At 38.4% G+C, this 21,432-nt stretch overlaps 1 protein-coding gene across 1 annotated transcript in view; it reads right to left on the reverse strand.

Annotated features, from left to right (window-relative positions):
* Positions 1-21,432, reverse strand: part of DNAH6 (dynein axonemal heavy chain 6) — a 249,296-nt gene that overhangs the window by 121,415 nt on the left and 106,449 nt on the right. The window contains exons 35-42 of the mRNA XM_033125611.1: positions 20,662-21,217; positions 19,779-19,901; positions 15,422-15,604; positions 14,722-14,865; positions 9,293-9,514; positions 8,316-8,463; positions 5,856-6,013; positions 3,291-3,422 (exon numbers count right to left, since the gene is read on the reverse strand). Of these exons, the coding sequence (XP_032981502.1) occupies positions 3,291-3,422; positions 5,856-6,013; positions 8,316-8,463; positions 9,293-9,514; positions 14,722-14,865; positions 15,422-15,604; positions 19,779-19,901; positions 20,662-21,217 (1,666 nt within the window). The remainder of the gene's footprint in view (positions 1-3,290; positions 3,423-5,855; positions 6,014-8,315; positions 8,464-9,292; positions 9,515-14,721; positions 14,866-15,421; positions 15,605-19,778; positions 19,902-20,661; positions 21,218-21,432) is intronic.

The raw sequence follows: 21,432 nt of genomic DNA on the forward strand, positions 1-21,432 counted from the left end.
CATCAGCTGTAATGCATCTTTTGAGGCAAAAATTAATATGACCCATTCTTATATTATATTATATTATACTCTATTATATTATATGACCCGGTCTTACATTATATTAAAATAAGACCCGGTATAATATAATATAATATAATATAATATAATATAATATAATATAATACAATACAATATAATATATTATAATATAATATAATGTAATATAATATAAGACTGGGTCTTATATTAATTTTTGCTTCAAAAGATGCATTGGAGCTGATGGTCCGGCTAGGTCTTATTTTCGGGGAAACACGGTAGTAGATGCTCAGTAAATACTTCTTTAATGAATGAATGAAGAGCTACTAAACTGATATTCATAAATTAAAATGAGCATGTCATGGTAGAATTTACTGAGGACCTCAGCTTGATATTCTATTAGGTTGGTGCAAAAGTCATTGCAGTTTAAAAGTTTAAAAATAATTGCAAAAACTGCAATGACTTTTTTTTTATTTCCTTTTTTAAAATTATTTTTATTTTTTTAAATTTATTGGGGTGACAATTGTTAGTAAAATTACATAGATTTCAGGTGTACAATTCTGTATCACATCATCTATAAATTACATTGTGTGTTCACCACCCAGAGTCAGTTCTCCTTCCATCACCATATATTTGATCCCCCTTACCCTCATCTCCCACCCCCCTGCAATGACTTTTGCACCAACATAATATTTAAAGGTCTGGCTTATGTGACATGTTTGCAAACTATGAAAACCTTCTCCTAAGAATATACACACAATATAGAGCCAGAATTGCCACAGTTTTGGGGAAGGATGCTTTGGCATGAGGCCATCATTAGTATTCTATGGAGTTGACCATTGTTTTCAATCACTGCTGTTATATTGTTATAATTAAAAATTACATCTAATTTAGTGACAATATTATCAATTTAATTTGTTGTGTGTGGTTTAGTTTACCCTTAGAGTGTATAGTGATGCATATTTTTGGCATATAAATTTCCAATAAGTAGACACTAAGATGTGTATGAATTGTGGTTAAATATGGGTTACTCAGAACTATACATACTCCAAATCTGTGCAAAATATAAACCGTAATTAGTGGTGAGCTCCCTGGATATCTGTACTGTTTAACTAACTTGCAACTATCAAAGAAAGTACAGTGATATTACTGATTGTTTTAGAACTAATACATGATTAAAAACGTTATATATACTATAAACATGCTACATACGTATACCATTTAGACTTCTGGGCTTCTTTTATACAGCAAAAATAAATCAATCTGTATATGTTGTTAACAAAAAATTTACTTTAACTTGTTAATTTTGCTTTTCTTTACTTCTTGATTATCCCCCGAGTTCTTTCTCCTCCATACAATGACAAAGGACAGGGAAGGTGGGCAGTGAATGCTTGGGACCTGCTTAGATGGGTTGTGATTAAAAATGTAGTTTGGGATTCATGGATCTGAGCAAGTCCTTTTCTTCTACGGGTTAAATATCTGGTCTGTTCTGATAAAGAGGAAAATAAGTTTCCCCACCTGAATCCAATGCAACCCCAGTGGGCCCTGAATCTCTCAGCTTTGCCCCATTTCATTTCCATTGTTACCAACAGCTACGGCAAGTTTTAAATACAAGCCTCTAAGTTGCAGTGGAAAGAAGCAGTTTCTGCCTGTTTTCAGCTGTAACATGCCTGCCGGGCGATGTTCCTGTCAGTGACGCATTCTTGTAGACGTGACAATCCCACAGGCAGAGAGAGGAGGCTGAGAATTGGGGACAGTTTCTTTTCCAGGAGTCCAGACTCTACCTTTCCCTTCTACCCAGGAAAGCATTTTAGAATGATTAAGAATGACATTTTTGTTGACATAACCTTGAATTTGCTTTAATTTATTAACATATGAAATAATTTGCAAATTCAGTACTTTATCACTAGGTATAAGGTACTTGGGACACCCCTCACCACTGATCACATCACAACGTGTGTCAAGATAGTATGGCTGGGACTCACTCCTTCCAAACTTCAAAATGTAAACATAAAGGTTCTCAACCAAAAGGTAGGACTTAACAAAGTCTTCTACTACCTGTGTTGGTCCCCGCCATTACCTGCTTCATGTCTTGTTCTACACTCAAGACATGTTTAGTTACAGGAGATCAGCTCCCATCTTTTCATATTCTAAAGTACTTTCCGAAAGTTTTTCACAATGTGGAAGGTCTTACATACCATTTTGGCATTAGTTCCTAATCAACTTAGTGGAACTACTTGACATTTATTAAAACTAATTTCCCATGGGTGTAAGCTACTTTGAAATGACAACCACTTTCTACGTGCTGGCTCCTTTCTCTTGTCTAAGGGGGCCCGTTGGCAGGAGAGGCCAGTGCTGTAAATGCAGAGTCTCCCTTATCCCGGCATCACAGCCCTCTTTGGCCCCTAGGTTATTACCACCAAAATCAGCTTCTCCAGACCATTTACCTAACTGTCTCATTCTACCTGGATGCCCATTTCACCATTTCCTACCTCGGCGACTGCATTCACCCATGTACCTTCCGCCCCCAGGACCTGCCTGCCCCTCCCTGTCCATTCTCATCCTCCGGGACTCAGCTCACCGCCTACTTTCTCTAAGCAGTCTGTGCTGCTTGGTTATGGCATGCTTGCTCTAGTCATGCCGCTTCATGCTCTTGTATCATTCTATTCAAAATAGTGCCTCACACTTACTAAACACTTTTGCTGACACTTACAGCGCAGGCACAGTTCTTCTCCCCATTTAAAGGATGAGAAGTGGCCCTTAGGGAAGTTTGTACAGGTGGAAGAAATATGGGTGGTTCTTTCTATGGGAGGTGGTGGTGGCCAAGGAAGTGATGAATTCTGAGTTGTGTTGAGCTTGAGCTTGTGGAGGGACACGAGGGGTTGCATTTGGTGGGCACGTGGACACACAGCCCTGGTGGTCAGGCAGGAGATGAGCACAGAGGTGGGGGCTGGGCAGTGGATGAGGTCAGCAGAGAACTGTGCCAAGTACAATGTGGCAAGCATACTCTTTAGTATGCTTACCTTAAAGGTAGGGGCTGTGTTTTGACAATCTTTCTGCATTCCTAAAGCTATCTCAGAGACCACAAACACAGAAGGCCGTGATGCAAATGCCTCCCAGCTACCTCCCAGATGCCCTGTGTTTACCTGGTTTCTGCTCAGAACAGGGACAGATGGACTCTCTAGAAACACAACAGACTGTTTTGATTGTGGAGGTCTGGGAACAAATATGTTTTCTTTTTCCCTCTTGCCTGAGTTTAAACCCACACTCACCTGAAAAATCTGTTTTAGACTGTGCTCTGAGGGCATCGGGAGACACAGCATGCTGAAGTGTCGGATAAATCGGGGAGTCACGGGGTTGCGGCCACCGCCTGGAGGTGCACACGCTGATACAATCGTTACATCCTGTCCAGAGAGAAATCCACTTAGGTCACCCAGCAAAGAAAGAGACGAGATCTGTCCATGCCAATGGCAGGGCGCAGGGCCAGCAGTTTTTGAGGCCCTACCCTTTGCCAGCCTTGCATTACGTTTTTCTGCATATTGTCTGACTTAATACTCACAGCAACCCCGGGAGATTACTCCGGTTACCTTCACTTTGTAGACGAAAAAAATCAAGGCCCTGGATGGTTAAGTCATTCAAGATCACTCAGCTAACTCATCTGCCTTATATGAGGTGTGATAAAAAACTACAGTGAATGTTTAAATAAAAAAATTTATTGGACTGGTCTGGTGGCTCACGTGGTTGGAGCACCAGGCTTTTAACGCCGCCAAGGTCGCCATTCAATTCCCACATGGGCCAGTGAGCTGCGCCCTCTATCGCTAAGATTGTGAACAACGGCTCTCCCTAGAGATGGGCTGCTATGAGCAGCCAGAGGTTGGTGTGAGTTGCCGCAGGATGCTGTGTGCTGCCAGAAGCGGCCGGTGGCCAGCATGAGTGGCCGGCAGCCAGCATGAGTGGCCGGCAGCCAGCGTGAGTGGCCGGCAGCCTGGCGAGAGCAGTTGTGAGCTGCTGTGAGCGGCTGACTAACGACCGAAGACCAAATACCTGGGGGGGTGAGGGGGGTGGGGGTGGGGGTGGGAAGGAGCGCAAGGCTCATAATCCCAGCCTGGGCCAGGGAGCTGTGTCCTACACAACTAGACTGAGAAACAACGGCTTGAACCAGAGTTTGGGGGGAGGCAGAAGAAGGGGAAAAATTTGTTACAATAAAAGACACATTGCCATTAATCCCCCTCAAAATATTTCCCCTCACTTTGAACACACTTATCCCAGTTCTGGAAGTCCTCTTTCATGAGTGTCTTTAGTTGCGCTGCTGTGGCTGCCTCGATGTCTTGAATCAATTCAAAATCTTTTCCTTTCATGGTCATTTTGACTTTGAAAAAGAGCCAGAAGTTGTATGGTGCCAGACCTGATGAATAAGGTGGATGAGGACACACTGTAATGTTTTTGTTTAACAGAAGTTGCCATACCAGGAGCGATGTGTGACATGGGGTGTTGTCATGATGGAGAATGAAGTAAAGACACTCATGAAAGGGGACTTCCAGAACTGCTTCAGAAAGTGGCAAGAACAATGGGACAAGTGTATTTGAAGTGAGCAGGAGTGTTTTGAGGGGGATTAATGGCAATGTGTCTTTTACTGTAATAAATTTTTAAAATTTAAACATTCACCGTATTTTGTGGTCATACCTCATATAAGCACTATGTAAAAATTTAATCTTAAAAAATTGTAAGAATGTGTAATCAAGTTATAGTATATTCATTCAACAAATGCTAAGTGATTCTCATCGTTTGTGGCAGTTGTGTTCCATAAAGTGGCCAGGAACACCAGATTAACACCCTGAACCACTGCTCTCAGGGGAAATACAAGGTTAGGTTCTTGTGAGCCTCTTGTCACATTTTCATCAACTGATCAGATCAACACGTGACATTGCAGTGGCTTCTGGTCTTGCCTCCTCTCTAGTCTACCCCTTCCCTGCAGACAAGGGGATCTTTCCATAACATTTTCTTCAGAGGCTCCCCGTCACTTAGAGGATAGGTAAACCCACCTCACTGGCCCCCTGGTTCCCTGGGCTGACCTCTGCATCTTCTGCTGAAGGTGCTCACCTTCTGAGCGGTTCCACATTCCCTGCCTCTGAGATGCACGATGCCCCCTTTCCTTACTTGACCATACTCTGTCCGCAAAATCCTTTCCCAACCTCACCGTCACTGGGAGGGCTTCTCTCATCCTCGACCCAGCCCCCACTCTGCCTCTTTCCTGTCCATTCATCACCCTGCTTTATAAAGACATGTCCATCTACCCTCTGGGAGGTGGGGGCTGTCTCACTTGTCCCTGAACCTCCTGGATCAAGCATGACAAGAACTGAATATGGACTGATAAATTACACGTAAGAAACACTGAAGCCATAAGTTACGGGCTAAATCGTGTCTCTCCGTCCCCCTGGCCAATGAGATGTTGAATCCCTAATGCCCCGCATCTCAGAATGTGACTGTATTTGAAGACAGCGTCTTTAAAGAGGTAATTAAGTTAAAATGAGGTCATTAAGGTGGGCCCAATAGGACTGGTGTCCTTCTAAGAAGAGGAGATTGGGACACAGATGGGTATAGAGGCAAGATCATGAGAAGACATAGGGAGAAGACTGCTATCTGTAAGCCAGAGACAGGCCTCAGAATAAACCGACCCCACTGACATCTTCATCTCAAACTTCCAGCCTCTAGAATTGTGAGAAAATTCATTGCTGTTGTTTGAGTTACTTTGTTACAGCAACCCTAGCAAACTAATACACCACATGTCCTTGCTGTTTAAATGTAAACATGCAAAGTAATTTAAAACCTAAAGTAACCTGTATGTCTTTCCAAAAGAGTTTGTTTCTGTCATAAAATCCACCAAAATCTTGATACTGCCGAAGTAATTCAATCGGAGGCTGAGAGCCATAGTGATCCAGTCTGGGCATGTTTAAATCGTCAACAAATATTACAACGTGTTTGTTTCCTGGTGGTCCTGGGGAAATAAAGTCACTTTAATTGAAGAATTATGATTTGCCTTTGGAAAATGTAAGACAAAGTTTAGGTAAGGATTTGACTCAGTGAATACCCTGTAGGTCATAATGCGCTCAGTTCTTCTCTCAGGAGAGAGGAAAGCCCAAGCAGAGTCCTGCCTCGGGGAGGAGAGACCTTCCTCGGGCCCCATCCAGGCCCCTGCAGGGAAATCTGGACCTGGCCAGATGTCCACATGGCCAGAGGGTCCCTCAACCTCACTCTCAAAGGTGCAAGATAATACCAGCTCTCTAGTTCGGTCTTCACCTTTCTCAATCCCAGCCACTGCCACGGCCCTCACCAACTGTGTGGCCTGGCCATGGGGTGAGGAAAGGCATTTTCTTTTCACAGTAGGAAGCAGAAGAACTCCAAAGCTTCCTTACATAAATGCCATCTCACCACCCTTTACAGGGAAAACAGGGCTGGATATTCAAAAGCATCCTGATCACATCCAAGGGAAACCCAGTGCGGGGGAGTTGGACAATGCCATATTTCACTTAAAGAAAATCAATATACACACTTGTCAGAAAAAAAGAATAAGTGATAACAGAGGAAAGAGAACAACGTAAGCAGAGGAGGTGACTCTATCTAGCACTTGACAGTTCCAAGGTAACTGAGGCAAACTCAGTGCTCCATTCCACCTTCTAGTCCCTGGAAACCAAGAAGCCAGATGGAGATGGGGAAGGTATTCAAATAATTATTCATAAAGATTTGGGGGTCCCATAAGAAAGACTGGCATCCATTCTTCTGTGCCTACGTGAGCAGGGAAAAAGGAACATAAAGGGGCAATGAAGCAGCTGGCATCACTCATTAGATGATGGACAATGAGGAAGGCAGCTGAGCCTGAGCTCTGCTAGTGCTAGACCAGGAGGGCTGTGAGCTGGGTGAGTGGACCCCAGGTGCAAGAGGCTGCAGGATGTACCGCTGCAGGGTGGGACCCTGCAGAGTTGAACCCTGATTCCCCATATTAGGGAAACTTCCAGTGGGGAGGCCAATGCTTGACCTATGCACAGCTGCTTGGGAGTCCCTCAGAGAGCCCGCTCCTGGAAGCCTGCCATCCACAGAGCGTGGGCAGTCATTCAGTACCAGTCAGAGAAGCAGGGACAATCCACACAAGCCCATCGAAGCACTAGGTAGGGAGAACACATTTGTCCTTTCCTTCTCCCCCTCCTATTTCAACACACCAGAGCCTCCTACTGTGTTTTCCGAAAGATGAGACCTAGCCAGACCATCAGCTCTAACGCATCTTTTGGAGCAAAAATTAATATAAGATCTGGTATTATTTTACTGTAAGACTGGGTCTATATAATACAATATGATATGATATAATATAATATAATATAATATAATATAATATAATATAATATAATATAATACCTGCTCTTATTTTACTATAAGACCAGGTATAATATATAATATAATATAACATGATATAATACCAGGTCTTATATTAATTATTACTCCAAAAGATGCATTAGAGCTGATTGTCTGGCTAGATCTTATTTTTAGGGAAACACGGTAGAGGGAGGGCAGGAAGGATAAAAGAGCACCCATGCCCCTTTCCACCTCCAGCACCTCAGCTGCCACAAACATGGCATATAACAGAGGAGAGGAAGAGCTTTATACTGGGTTTGAGATTGAAGCTTTACATTGAACCAGCCTCAAAATAACTGAAAGTGACCAGAAAGTTATTCTATTTATCTAAGCAGTTAATAAGGAGGGGTGAGGGAGATCCAACAAAGTCTGGCTGAAAGCGCTGACTAAAGAAGAAAACAAAACAATTTCATGCTTATTCCCTACTGAGTTCAGGTAACTCAATGCACCAGCTATAGAGAGGTTGTTTTGTTGTTTTAAATAAAGGGAAATTAATGCAGCTTTGAAAATAGAGCATAAGTGGGGAGGGGGAGAGTCATGGAGAGGCAGAGACTGAAGATATGAGTTGAGGTGATGATAGAAATAACTGGCTTGCTAACAGAAGATGTCTATACACCGGGGGTGCCAGAAAATGTATACACATGACTTGTACTCATCTTTTATTACTGGTATATATTGAGTATTACAATTTTAATACAGTTTTTTTCCTTTCTTAAAACGTGTATACATTGTTTGGGCACCCTCTCTATATAGCACAGGAAAGAATATCATTAACTGAATCACCTTTACAATTAAATTAACAAAGAAAATATCCAATTGTAATTTTATTACATGCATTGTTTTTGTGATTGATTAATAATTTGTGTGAAACAAATGAAAATGATAATTCTTACCTAGAATGTTTTTTCTTTTCCTTTCCAATTTTGACTCAATAATCTCTTGTGTTCTTGCAGATGAAGTTTGAGCAGAAAAATTTAGATAAACAGGAACATAGCCAGCTGATTCTTGAATATTATTTAGCAATCCTTTTGCAATAACAGACTTTAAATTTTAAAAAAAAGTTAATTATTTCACATTCAATATAAGATCTTTCAATTGTCTTTATCAGTAATAATCCCTTACAATGAGAAAGAAACAGGATAAAAGGAGAGAGGGTAAAGCCAGATTGAAATGTCTGTCTTCCTCATCCTGGAGATTCTGTTTAATTATATTTATCAGAGCCAAAGAAATATTTTAATCAGCACTATCTTGGCAAAAAGTTTTTAGTTTAGTTTCATACCAAAAACTGTCTTGGTTACTATCCAAGTCAATTTAATAGCAAGAATCACAGAAGGACCCAAACTTCTTTTAGAACTAATTTAGAGAGGAAACAGTGAATCTCTGCTTATGTGGAATCCCCTCAAAACCAACACAACCAAATAATCAGCACTTTATATTCTGCTTTTTCCAAACACTGTAGCTGTGTGAGGTAGAAGGAAATGTACAGGAGGGGACAGACTGGGCTTCATCAGTAGTCTATTGGGGATACAAACAGCTTGGCCTAGTTCCCACCCTAACCCGTGCAGGGGCAGCCCCAGAAATTCCACGGGATACAACATAAAAGCCCCCAAACACCAAACATTGGTCCCCAGGGTCTTCTGGTTTATATAGCATTGACACCAAAGATTTATTCAGAAACTGGCAAACTTTGGAATAATTCCCAAGGTCGATATAGAGTCAGCATAGTTAGATTCTTCCTGAAAAAAAAAAATGATCAAAATTCAAAAGAATTTCCCTTGAGAAATAATGTGTTATTTTGGGGGTTTAGAATTCTAAGTCCACCATGCCCTCATTTTTGGAGAGACCTTCTTGTTTGATGAAGGTTTCCTACCTTTCCAACTCCAGTTGTTCCTGTAAATAGCACCGAATGCCTGACGGCCAGTAGTTTTTCCATTAGATACCCAAAGCGCACCGTGTCAACTGTGGGAACTAGCATTTCAAAAAATGGAACATCTCGGCTGTACTTGAAGGTTGGTATGATTCGTTCCCAGGGATCCAGCCGTTTGGTGTCAAAGTCCATGTGAACGCTCCACAGATCGCCAGAACTGGGGAGCTGAAGTAGAAAATTAAGTACCACTTTCAATAGAATTGACACACAGCAATAGAAATATTCATGCAGAAAAAAAGGCAGTCATAGAACGTATATGGATTTGGATTTCTTTTTCTCTGTAGAGAAGTAGTTGTTTCAGTATCAGCGTTTAATTTTTTTAAACACAATTCTGGAACACAATGCATGGAAAAAATCTGATATATTGATTATATTAAAACTCCACATTAGAATTGTAAAGCATTTTCAATTCAATTCAATTCAAAATTCAGAGGCTTGCTTGTGACAAATTCTGTCTTGCTGCTGGGGGCAAGTGCTGAATGAGAACTAACCTCTGCTGTCAATGACCTTGAAATTCATATGGGGGACACAAGGACATTAGTTCATACCCAGGGAGAAAAAAGGGTTGTAATGGACTTCAGTACATTCATAGAGGAGGGAAGGCTTATTTCTACTTGCAGGGGAGTTGTGGTGGCTGAAAATTTAAGAAGGCTTCTAAGAGGGGCTGCTGCTACAGCTCCAACTTGAAAGACAAGCACGAGTCAGATGGGCAAAAAAGGGATGGGATGGGGGATGGGGAAGGAAGTGTCAGGGTTCAGGTTAAGAAAACAGGTCGGGAGACAAGCCGTGGAAAGTGCCATGCATGCTGGTAACGATGAGAATACTGCACACTGTGGGAGATTAGGCAAGGAACACAGACAGGGCCAGGTTATGAAAAGACTTACTAAGTAGAGTTTGGAGCAAGAGTTCAGTGAAGGATTCTAAGTAGGTGGGTGACATGGTTAGACTGCATTTCAGAAGTTTCATTCTGGCAGCTGTACAGAGCAGTAGTGTTTCAAGATCATTTGACAGTGATTCAATAAGAAATCCATTTGACAAGGTGACCTAGTACAGACATACGTGTGTGTGTACAAATAATGTGTCATATTTACCCCTACTTCCTGCAATTTACTCTATTTTCTTTCTATTCCATTTAAAAAAAAAAAAACTTTTGAGGTGCAACTAACATCTTTTGTCAGATTTTAAGAATCCAGTTGAAACAGTTTTACATATGTAAATTTTAATGTAAGCACCCCTGGATCACAATATAGAACATGTCCAGTACCTCAGAAAGCAACTTTCTTCCCCTTCCCTGTCAATACCAGCTATACCTGAATCCTGCTCTGAGGTAAGGCACTAGTCTATCTGCCTGGGCTATTTGTCTACCTTTGCACTAATACCGTACTCTCAATTATTGTTGCTTTATAGTCTTGAATTCCTAAAGTCATGTAGTCAAGTCCTCCAAATTTGATCTCCTTCTTTAGACTCTCTCGATTATTATAGGTCTTTTACATTTTCATATAAGTTTTATAATGAGATTACCAATTTCCATAAAAATCTATTGGGGTTTTGTGTTTGGAATTATCTTGAATTTAGCCTTGTCTTGAATTTAGATACACTGTGTCTTAAAACATAGTATGTTTATGCAAACTAGTAGTTTGCAGTGTAAAAGTCTTTTATATCTTTTGTTAGATGTATTCCTAAGTATTTGATATTTTGTTACTATTGAAATGATATTGTTTTAAAATTTTACTTTTGAACTTTTTGTGGACCTTGTATCCAATGACCTTGCTAAATTACTTATTAATTCTAATCATTTGTTTGTAGATTCTTTTGGATTTTCTACTATTCAGTTATATTTCCTGCAAATAATGACAGTTTTATTTCTTCCTTTCCAAAGTTTATGTTTCCTTCTTTCCTTCCTTCCTTCCTTTCTTCCTCCCTCCCTCGCTCCCTCTCTCCTTCCCCTCCCCTTTCTTTTTGCCCTATTGCACTGGCTAGGATCTCCAATATAGTGTTGAGTAAAAGTTGTGATAGTGGCTATTTCATTTTTAAAAACTGAACTGTGACTCTTTCAGTAGATATCACAACTAATTAATAAACAGATTGTAACCTGCAATTTTAAGAAACACTGGCATAAAGGTGACTTAGATAAGACTGGACCAAAGGCAAGGGAATAATAAATAGGCTATTTTAATAACCCGAAAAAAAATGATAAGAACCTGAGTTATCCAGAGGCAATGAGGATGAAGAGATGAGGACATATTTGAAAAAAATAATTAGAAGAAAAAAATTCACTCAACTTAGTGTTTCACTGGCTATGGGAAGATGAATAAAGAGGGAAGAATCTGTAACCCTCATTGAGTTATGGCTAGTACCAGGAAGCTTCAGGCCATTAACTTAGACGAGGAATACTAATCCAACAGCCCAATCATTTGGGACTTGCAGACTGATGGAGGAATCCACCTTCTCATTCTGGACACCCTTCTGTTATCCAAGTAGCTTTACCACTGCCATGTCAGAGGCTGGCACCGTCCTGCTAAATGTCCTATGGTTGTAACCCATCAAGGTCGTCTCATTTCACCCAAGGAGAAAAGCAAAAGTCCTTACAATGGCCCGTAAAGCCCTATATGGTTTACTCTCCTGCCATCTCTCTGACCTTATCTCTATCACACTCTCTGTGATCATTCTACTCTGACCTCACTAGCCTTCCCGCTGTTTCTCAAAATTGTCAAGCAGTTACTTCAAGTAAAGGCCTTTGTATTTGTTTCTCCTTCTGACTGGAATGCTGTCTCCCTGAATAATCACTAGTGTTTTGACTTTCTTCAGGAGTCTGTATAAATATGACCTTATTGGCAAAGTTTTCCTGACTACCATATATAAAATAGTTCCGCACTGCACCCTGTCATCCTTACTCTGCCTTAGTTCTCTCCATAGCACTTATTACCAGCTGATGCATTGTATATTTGTCTATTCCTAAATATTTGATATTTTGACTCCCATCACTGTAATGTAAGGTCTATGAGGCTAGGCATTTGGGTTATTTACTTTAGCCACAAGAGTGAGAATGGTGCCTACCATGCGATAGGTTTTCAATAGATATTTGTTGACCAAACACTGAATGCTTGCTCTGGGTCATCTCTTCTGGCCCTTTGATGATCCCAGGTCATTTCCCTTGATTCAGTGAGGTCGGTTTCTCCGTCTCAGATTTCTAATTGTCCTCAATTGGGTCCATCCTGTCCAAATGTGATACAGTCATCTTGAGGATCCAGCAAGGTTTTACATCTGCTAGAATGTCCTAATCCATAAGGCTCAGATCCTTGCCGTAGGAAAATTGTTTTTCTGGTAACTTTTTATTTTGATATAATTTAAAACTTACATAAAATTTAAAAGAATAATACAAAGAACTCTCATATAGTCTTTATTTAGATTAATTGATTATTCACATTTTGTCCCATTTGCTTTATTATTACCGTTCTCTCGCTCTGTGAGAGTCCAGTGTATATACTATTCCTCCTTATCTTAAATACTTGAGTGTGTATTTCCTAAAGAACAAGGATGTTTTCTTATATAACCACAGTAAAATGATCAAAATCAGGAAATTGAATACTGCTATGTTATTTACTTTACATTCCATATTCAAATATTGCCAATAGTTTTAATAACGTCAGGTATAGCTATGTTTTTCCAAGTCTAGGATCCATTCCAGGATAATACATTGCATGTAGTTATATCTCTTTAGTCTTTTCATCTGGAAAAGTTCCCCAGCTTTCTTTGTCTCTCATAACAGACATTTTTGAAGAACATAGGCCAGTGTATTTTATAGAATGTTCATTTGTTTAAGTATTCCAGATGTGTCCTCATAAATAGATTCAGGTTATGCATTTTTGAAAGAGATATCGCAGAAGCAAGGTTGTATCTTTCTCAGTGCGCCATAGCAGGAAGCATAGGTTTGTCCTAATATTGAAGATATTAAATGGATCACTTTGTTAAGGTGGTATCTACAAGGGTGTTTTTTTTTTTTTCTACAATGATACTATTTTTCTCTTTGCAATTAAGCAATGGTTTGCAGGACTTACTTTGAAACGATGTAAATATTTTTTCTCATCAAACTTTCACCCACTAGTTTTAGTATACACATACATTGATGATTCTTGCCCAAACCAATTATAACTAAAACAGTTGCAAAGTAATGACTTTCTGATTCCATATTTTCTCCTGTGTAGATTGGTTGGCATTCTACTGTAAGGAAGAGCTCTTCCTTCTCCCCCATTTCTTTCTTTCTTCATGTATATTTTTATTACCAAAACGTACTCATAGATTTTGACAGTCAAATCTGCTCAGATTTGGCCAGTGGTTTTGATTTGCATTTCTCTGATGATCAGTGACATTGAGCATCTTTTCATATGTCCATTGGCCAGGTGTGTGTCCTCTTTGGAGAAATGTCTATTCAGGTCCTCTGCCCATTTTTCAATTGGATTGTTTGTTTTTTTTGGTCTTGAGCTGTATGAGTTCTTTATAAATTTTGGATATTAACTCCTTATCAGATGTGTCATTGGCAAATATCTTCTCCCATTCAGTAAAATGTCTGCATGCAAACAAGTGTGCACAGGGTGCACCTTTAAGAGGGTGTCTGGGTGTCCACAGCCTTCCGTCTCACCCAGATGGTCAGAATCCCTACTGTTTTTCACAGCCAGATGTTGTGAGGACTCCTCTTCATGGCACCAGTACTGTGGGCTGGGGAGCCCAGTGTGGGGCTGGGGTCCCTCGCTCTTCCTTTTTGCTTCTCCGCCTCTCCTACCAGTGTCGACATGGCTTCTTTTTTATATCCTTACTTATAGGACTTTTGTTTAGCTAGGCTTCAGATAATTTTCCAGGTTGATTGTTCTATAATTTAGTTGCAATTGTAATGTGGTCACGGGAGGAGGCAAGCATAGCCTTTACCTACTCTGCCAACTTGGATCCCCTGAATCACATCTCTTCTTCCATATTTGTAAATCCCCTCTCTAGTGAGAAACCTGTTTGCCATTATCCTCAATATATTTTATTCACTTGCTCAGTCTTAGAGTGTACAGAAAGTAGTTTCAGAATTGCTAAACCATAACAATGTGAAGAATAAGTTTACTAACTAGAATTCAATATTCATTTATTGTACGGAGTTTTAATATAGTTTTATACCTTACTTTCTTCACATGGCCAGGAGAGGACTTCTAAAATATTGTATTATTTAATACAGTAAATATTCTGTATGATAAAAAAGTGAACAATTTTAGAAACTCTTTAGTGAAGAATTTGTATTTGCAGTAGAACTAAGGCTCTTAAAGTTTCAGTCTTGAAGTTTAGTGTAATGATTTAGAGTTAATATGTTAAAATTAAATTTATTTGGCTCTTACCCTGGCATCAGGATTATCATCAAATTGTGTTCTAATAAATGTATCAAAAGAATCCCAGTAGTTTTCAGTTAGATTTCCACCCAAAGACCATAAATAACAGAATACAAAGGTCTGACATAGTACAATGTTCAGTTTTGCTTGTTCCTGAAAGAACAAAGAAAAAGAATTTTAATATTTTATGTTAACATAAAAAGAATCCTAAATTGCAAAGCCTAAAGACTGTTTTCTTTTGTTTAGACTCATGCATTTTTAAAAGGGCACAGCCTATTTTTCTTACATTTCCTTTAATGGTTCACAGAGCGATGTTTTATCGTCGTACAAATTTAAATACTCTGATGGGAAAATGAATGGCAAGGTTTATGTAAAAAAAACCCCACAAAACTCAAGGTTTTTTTTTCAATTGACCATTGTGACTCTATGCCTGCATTAAGGTATTTAAGCAGCTGCTAGACAGACACATTAGAAATATGTTGTGGACTGCAAGGGAATTTAAACGGAGCATAAGAGTAAACTATAGGCTCTCTAACATTCCTTCCAACATAAGGATTCTATTAATCTATTCATAGTCATTAGTCTCCTGAAAAGTTAACTTGAAAATCAAATGGTCATATTACAGAAAATCTGGAGTTATTTATTTGCAAAGCAGATATGCCGTAATCTCATTTTTCTAGCTTTATAACAGTAATCGAATCCTTCATACCATTGTCAAAGTAACTGCATCTTTCCCAAGTATCAAAGACTCCAATAAGTAACAGAGTGTAGTAACTTTGCTAATGTCCACTTGAGGGATCGCTTGGTTGCATTTTTTATTGATAAAATGTAAACCATCATCAACATGACGTTGGAAAAGATTCAATATATATTCTTGAGTTTCCTCATTTAGCTGAAAATAAAACAAACATAGTATTGTAGCAAGATCAGATGAACTATGTAATTAAGTTTAGAAATGGGTTGTTTTATATCCTTATATTGTAATATATTTTGTGACTTTTAGGCTAAGGGGTATAAATATCGCAAGATAATAAATAAATACATTTTCAAAAACCTATGACTTGGAAGGGACACATGGGGAGATTCTGGGTAGCTGATTATATTTTACATCTTGATTGGTAATGGGTACACAGGTGTTTATTTTATAATCATTTGTTAAACTGTCAATATGTATTTCATGCAGTCTCTATATTGATGATATCTCTCACAATTAGGAACAATAAAAAAGAACCATAAAAGAAAATTTAAAAATATCTATGTAAGGTAGTAGGAATAATTCCCAAAGATTTTAAAAAGAATGCAGCCCCTCTCACCATTCCTATTCAACATTGTACTGGAAGTCTAAGCTCATGCAATAGGACAATGAAAGGAAATAGAAGATATACAGATTGGGAATGAAGAAATAAAATTGTCTTTTTTTCACAGATGACATGATTGTCTATATCAAAGATAATCCTAAAGAACTGACTAATAATAATTATAATAATGAAATAAAACAAAAGACCCAAACACCTGGAACTAATAAGCAGTTATAGCAAGGTTTCAGGATACAAGGTTAATATACATAAGTCAATTGCTTTTCTATATACCAGCAGTGAGGAATTGGAATTTTAAATGAAAAATAAAACACCATTTACATTAGCTCCAAAAAATGAAATACTTAGGTATAATTCTAACAAAATATATATACGATGTATATGAGGAAAACTATAAAACTCTGATGAAAGAAACCAAAGAAGATCTAAATAAGTGAAGAGGTGTTCTATGTGCATGGATAGAAAGACCTAATATTGTTAAGATGTCAGTTTTTCCTAACTTGACCTATATAAATTCAATGCAATCTGAATCAAAATCCCAGCAAATTACTTTGTGGATATCAAACTGATTCTAAAGTTTATATGGAGAGGCAAAAGGCCCAGAATAGTCAACATAATATTGAAGAACAAAATTGGAGAGCTGACACTACCCAACTTTAAGACTTACTATAAAGCTACAGTAATCAACACAGTGTGGTATTGGCAAAAGAATAGACAAATAGATGAATGGAACAGAATAGAGACCTCAGAAATAGACCCATAGAGATGTGTTAATTAATCTTTGACAAAGGAACAAAGCCAATCCAATAGAGAAAGAATAGCATTTTAAACAAAAGGTGCTGGAACAACTGGACATCCACATGCAAAACTGAATGTAGACAATGATCTTACACCTTTCACAAAAATTAACTCAAGATGGATCATAGACCTAAATGTAAAACTGTATAGCAAAATTATAAAACTTCTAGAACATAACAGAGGAGAAAATCTAGGTACCTTAGGTTTAGAAATGAGTTTTTATATAAACTCATTGTATCCAAAAGCACAATCCATGAAAGAAAAAGGGATAAGTTAGACTTCATTGAAACTAAAAACTTGTGCTCTGTGAAAGATGTTGTTAAGAGAATGAAAAGACGAGCCAGACTGGGAGAAAAATCTTTGTGAAACACATATCTGATAAAGGATTTGTATCCAAAATATAAATAGGACTCTTAAAACTTAACAATAAGAAAACAAATGACCCAATAAAAAGTGAGTGAAAAATTTGAACAGATACCTCACCAAGGAACATATACAAATGGCAAATAAGCATTTGAAAAGATGTCCAACATCATCTATTAGAGAATTTCACATTAAAACAACAATGAGATACTACTACACATCTATTAAACACCAATACCACCACACACTGGTGAGGATGTGGAGCAACAAGAACTCTCATTCACTGCTGGTGTGAATACAAAATGGTACAGACACTTTGGAAGACAGCCTAGCAGTTTCTGACAAAGCTAACCATAGTTTTACCATATGACCCGGCAGTCACACTCCTATGTATTACCCAAATGAGTTGAAAACTTCAGTCCACACAAAAGCCTGAACATGGATGTTTATAGGAACTTTGTTCTTGGTTTTAATTTTTTTCCAGTTTTATTGAGAAATAATTGACATACATCACTGTATTAGTTGAAGGTGTACAGCATGCTTGTTTGACTTATGTATACACTTGACCCTTGAACAATGCAGGGATTGGGGGTTTGACCCCCATGCAGTTGAAGATCCCCAAATAATTTTTGACTCTACAACCAGCCCTTCACATTCGTGAATTCAACCAACCATGGGTCAAAAACAGTATTTTCTATGGGTAGTTGGGAATCTATAGTCAGGAGTGGGAAAATACTCTTGTCGATCCACATTTGGTTGAATCCTCCAAATGCAAAACCCATGGATATGAAAGGCCAACTGTATTTATTGAAAAAAATTCACATATAAGTGTACCTGCACAGTTCAAACCTGTGCTGTTCAAGGGTCAACTGTATTGTGAAATGATTACCATAATTTCATATAGATACAATAAAAAGGAAAGAAAACATTTCTCCCTGTGAGAAGAACTCTTAGGATCCACGTTCTTAACAACTGTCCTACATATCATACAGCAGTGGAAACCATAGTCATTCGTAATTGCCAAGGCTTGGGATTGCTAATCGAGGTGTGCTTCAGTACGTGAATGGATAAACTTGGTGTATCTATACAATGTAATATTGTTCCATGATAAAAAGAAATGAGCTATCAAGCCACAGAAAGATATAGAGAAAACTTAGATGCATATTACTAAGTGACAAAAGCCAATCTGGAAAAACTACGTACTGTATGATTCCAATTACACGATATTCTGGAAAAGGCAAAACCATGGAGACAGTGAGATCAGTGGTTGTCAGGGATGAGGGAGGGTGGATGGATACCAATAGGCAGAGCACAGATTTTTTTAAGGCAGTGAAACTATTCTGTTTTTTTACTATAATGGTGGCTACATGACAATTATGCATTTGCAAAACCCACAGAATTGTACAACACAAAGAGTAAACCCTAATGCAAGCTATAGACTTTAGTTAATGTATCAATGAACCATTCTTGATAACGTATCAACAGTGTATCGATATTGACACATCAATAATATATTGACAATGTATCAATATCAATGATGTACAATGATATTGGTTCATCAGTTTTTAACAAATGTACCGCAGCAATGCAAGATGTTAATGATAGGGAAACTTGTGTTTGGAGGAAAGGGAGAATATGAGAACTCTCTGTACTCTTAAAAATTTTCTGTAAACTAAAACTGTTCTAAGTAATAAAGTCTATTAATTTTTAAAAAGTGCATTTGGGATGGTTTAAAATCTTATGGTAGCCCATGAGAAATTCTCTGTTCTGAGAATTACTTTCTTTAATAAGGTACTCTGAGACTAGACCACAATACTGTTAAAATGTTGATGCCTAAGTATGAGAAAAACAATAGTTTTCTGATTCATCATTGGAGGGGGAGAGGCAAAAAGAAGATGGCTTTCTTAGAGTGCGGACTGGATTGGGGCAAAACATTGCAAAAGATGGCTTGAGAGAAATCCTATTTTAGAATGGAGAGGGCACAGAAGTTAATATGGAACTGAATTGTTCTGAATAATAACATAGAAGCTTTCCTTCACTTAGGGTAGAATGTTACTTCCGAGGTTAGAATGTGTTTGGGGTCATGGATGGGTGACTGCGTGAGAGATAAACTGGTTTTCTCTTCTCTCTGGCTCTCGGTGTTAACGGTTCTTAAAATCTAAAAATGATGACAGTGCCTGGACTGAAATGTATTTTTCTTCATTGTGATTGCCTCTCATTATCCCAAACCTTCAGCAAAGTCTTTTTTTTTTAATGCCCCATCCTGCTCCAGCTGTGTTTTGGGGAATTCAAGAAAGTGGTTTGTGTTTGTAATTGAGAAGCACCAGTCTGGGGAGAAGCCAGGCAGAGAAGGCAGGACCCAGAGCGACGAGGCAGACGGAGGCTGAGGCCACACATAATAAGGACAGAGTTGGGGAATATACAAACATTTCTGGATGATCCCAAGAGTTCTCAGGGAGAGGAACTTCGTACAACGCCAGAATTCCCTCAGTCAGGCACAGTGAGACCTTCTCTTACTGCATTTTGGGCACTTAAGGGAAGTATGAGCCCTGACAAACCAAGATCCTGGGAATAGCTGGTTGTACTTACTTTTTTAGAAATACCCTGCATCCAGGTTTTAACATATGGCATCCATTTCAGTTCGTCAGGGTCTACAAACACCATTCCACATCGACTGACTGTTGCAGGAGAGGCAACCCTGAGATCTTGCACCTATAATTGAAGAAAGTTGGACAGGAAACAACTAATATGATACTTCCTTATTCCTTCAATGTTAATGAATCACATGTTTGAAGCTTAAGTTAACACTGAAAGGCTTTATGTGGAAGACAGTGGGAGAGCTGTAAGTAACCAGAAATGGAGAAGGAAGTTCAGCATGAGGTTATACTGTCAAATCCTACGGGACGGATGAGGTATTTCTTTTTCCTTCTCTTTTCTTTCTCATTTCATTCTTGTATCCAACACCTAGCCTAATACCTAGCATATAATATGCATTCAATCAATGTTTGATGAATGAATACAGGAGGGGTGGTTATGTTTCATAATATTTTGTCACTGTATATGGTCCACATCCTTTTCCAAACCCTCCATAAAATATACATACCACCCTGGGATACTTTCTTCACTTTAAACACACACAACAATTTTCTTAAACTTAGAAAGCATTTCAAATAATGAGAACTCATCAATATGTGTATTAAATAAGTCCAAAAGAAAAGAAACAGGTGCTGGGGAAGCCAGAATTTATTGTATTTTCTGTTTATAGAGACATAGGAATGTTTGAGAGACTTTCGTTGTCAGGATGGACAATATATTACAAATGGACAATTTAATAAGTATTTACTACATAAACAAAACACCATGGTAGACTTTACAGATACTAAATGAAATGTCAATCTGAGAAAAAAAAGTATGATAGTATGCCAATCTAATGAACGATTTCTTCACTCCACAGTATGACATATACATTTACCTCAAAAAGCATGTGGATTTGAGGTGTGAGTTTAATCCTCTCACTGTTAGCCAGGCAAAGCATCTTGTTGTCATCCAACACTGTATTCATATTTTCAATCCAAAGAGCATCCACTGGCCCATCATTGATGATCCATTTATGGTCTTCTGAGGTATCATTCACAGCTGCTCGGACACTCAGTGCCATCAAACCATCTTTCCACTCCAAGGTTATGCTATTAACTTCGCCATATAATTCACCCATTGTAATTGATTTAGGATTAAGAATGTATGTTTTAACTGGTTGGTAAAATGGATTGTCTAAACCAAGTTTTTGCAAATTCCCTAAAGTTTCTGCAAGTATTCGGTAAACTGTGGTCTTGCCACCTCCTGTTGGCCCGACTAACATAACACCATGCCTTACTAGCATGGTTTCATAGAATTGTATCACTTTTTTAACCATACATATCTCAGGCTGAAGATTTTGTTTATTCATCACATCTATAATTGTTGATTGCAATATACCGTAATCATGTTCTGGAATTTGGACTCCAGGAAAAAGGTCAGATATGATTCCACTGAAATAACAAAAATAAAATCAATTAAGAACCATTAGTCATTGAGTTTTCCCCGTATTTATTACAGTTAATTGATTAGAAATTAAATGTCTTATTTTTTTCATTGGTCTTTTCTTCTAAACATGCACAGTACTTGTCTGTCCTATGTGTTATATCAGAACCTATCATTTCTCTGATACTGTGTTTGATTTTGTTTGTTTCTTGTACAGTAAACC

This window comes from Rhinolophus ferrumequinum, chromosome 13 (assembly GCF_004115265.2).
Source record: "Rhinolophus ferrumequinum isolate MPI-CBG mRhiFer1 chromosome 13, mRhiFer1_v1.p, whole genome shotgun sequence".
Classification (NCBI taxonomy): Eukaryota; Metazoa; Chordata; class Mammalia; order Chiroptera; family Rhinolophidae; genus Rhinolophus; species Rhinolophus ferrumequinum.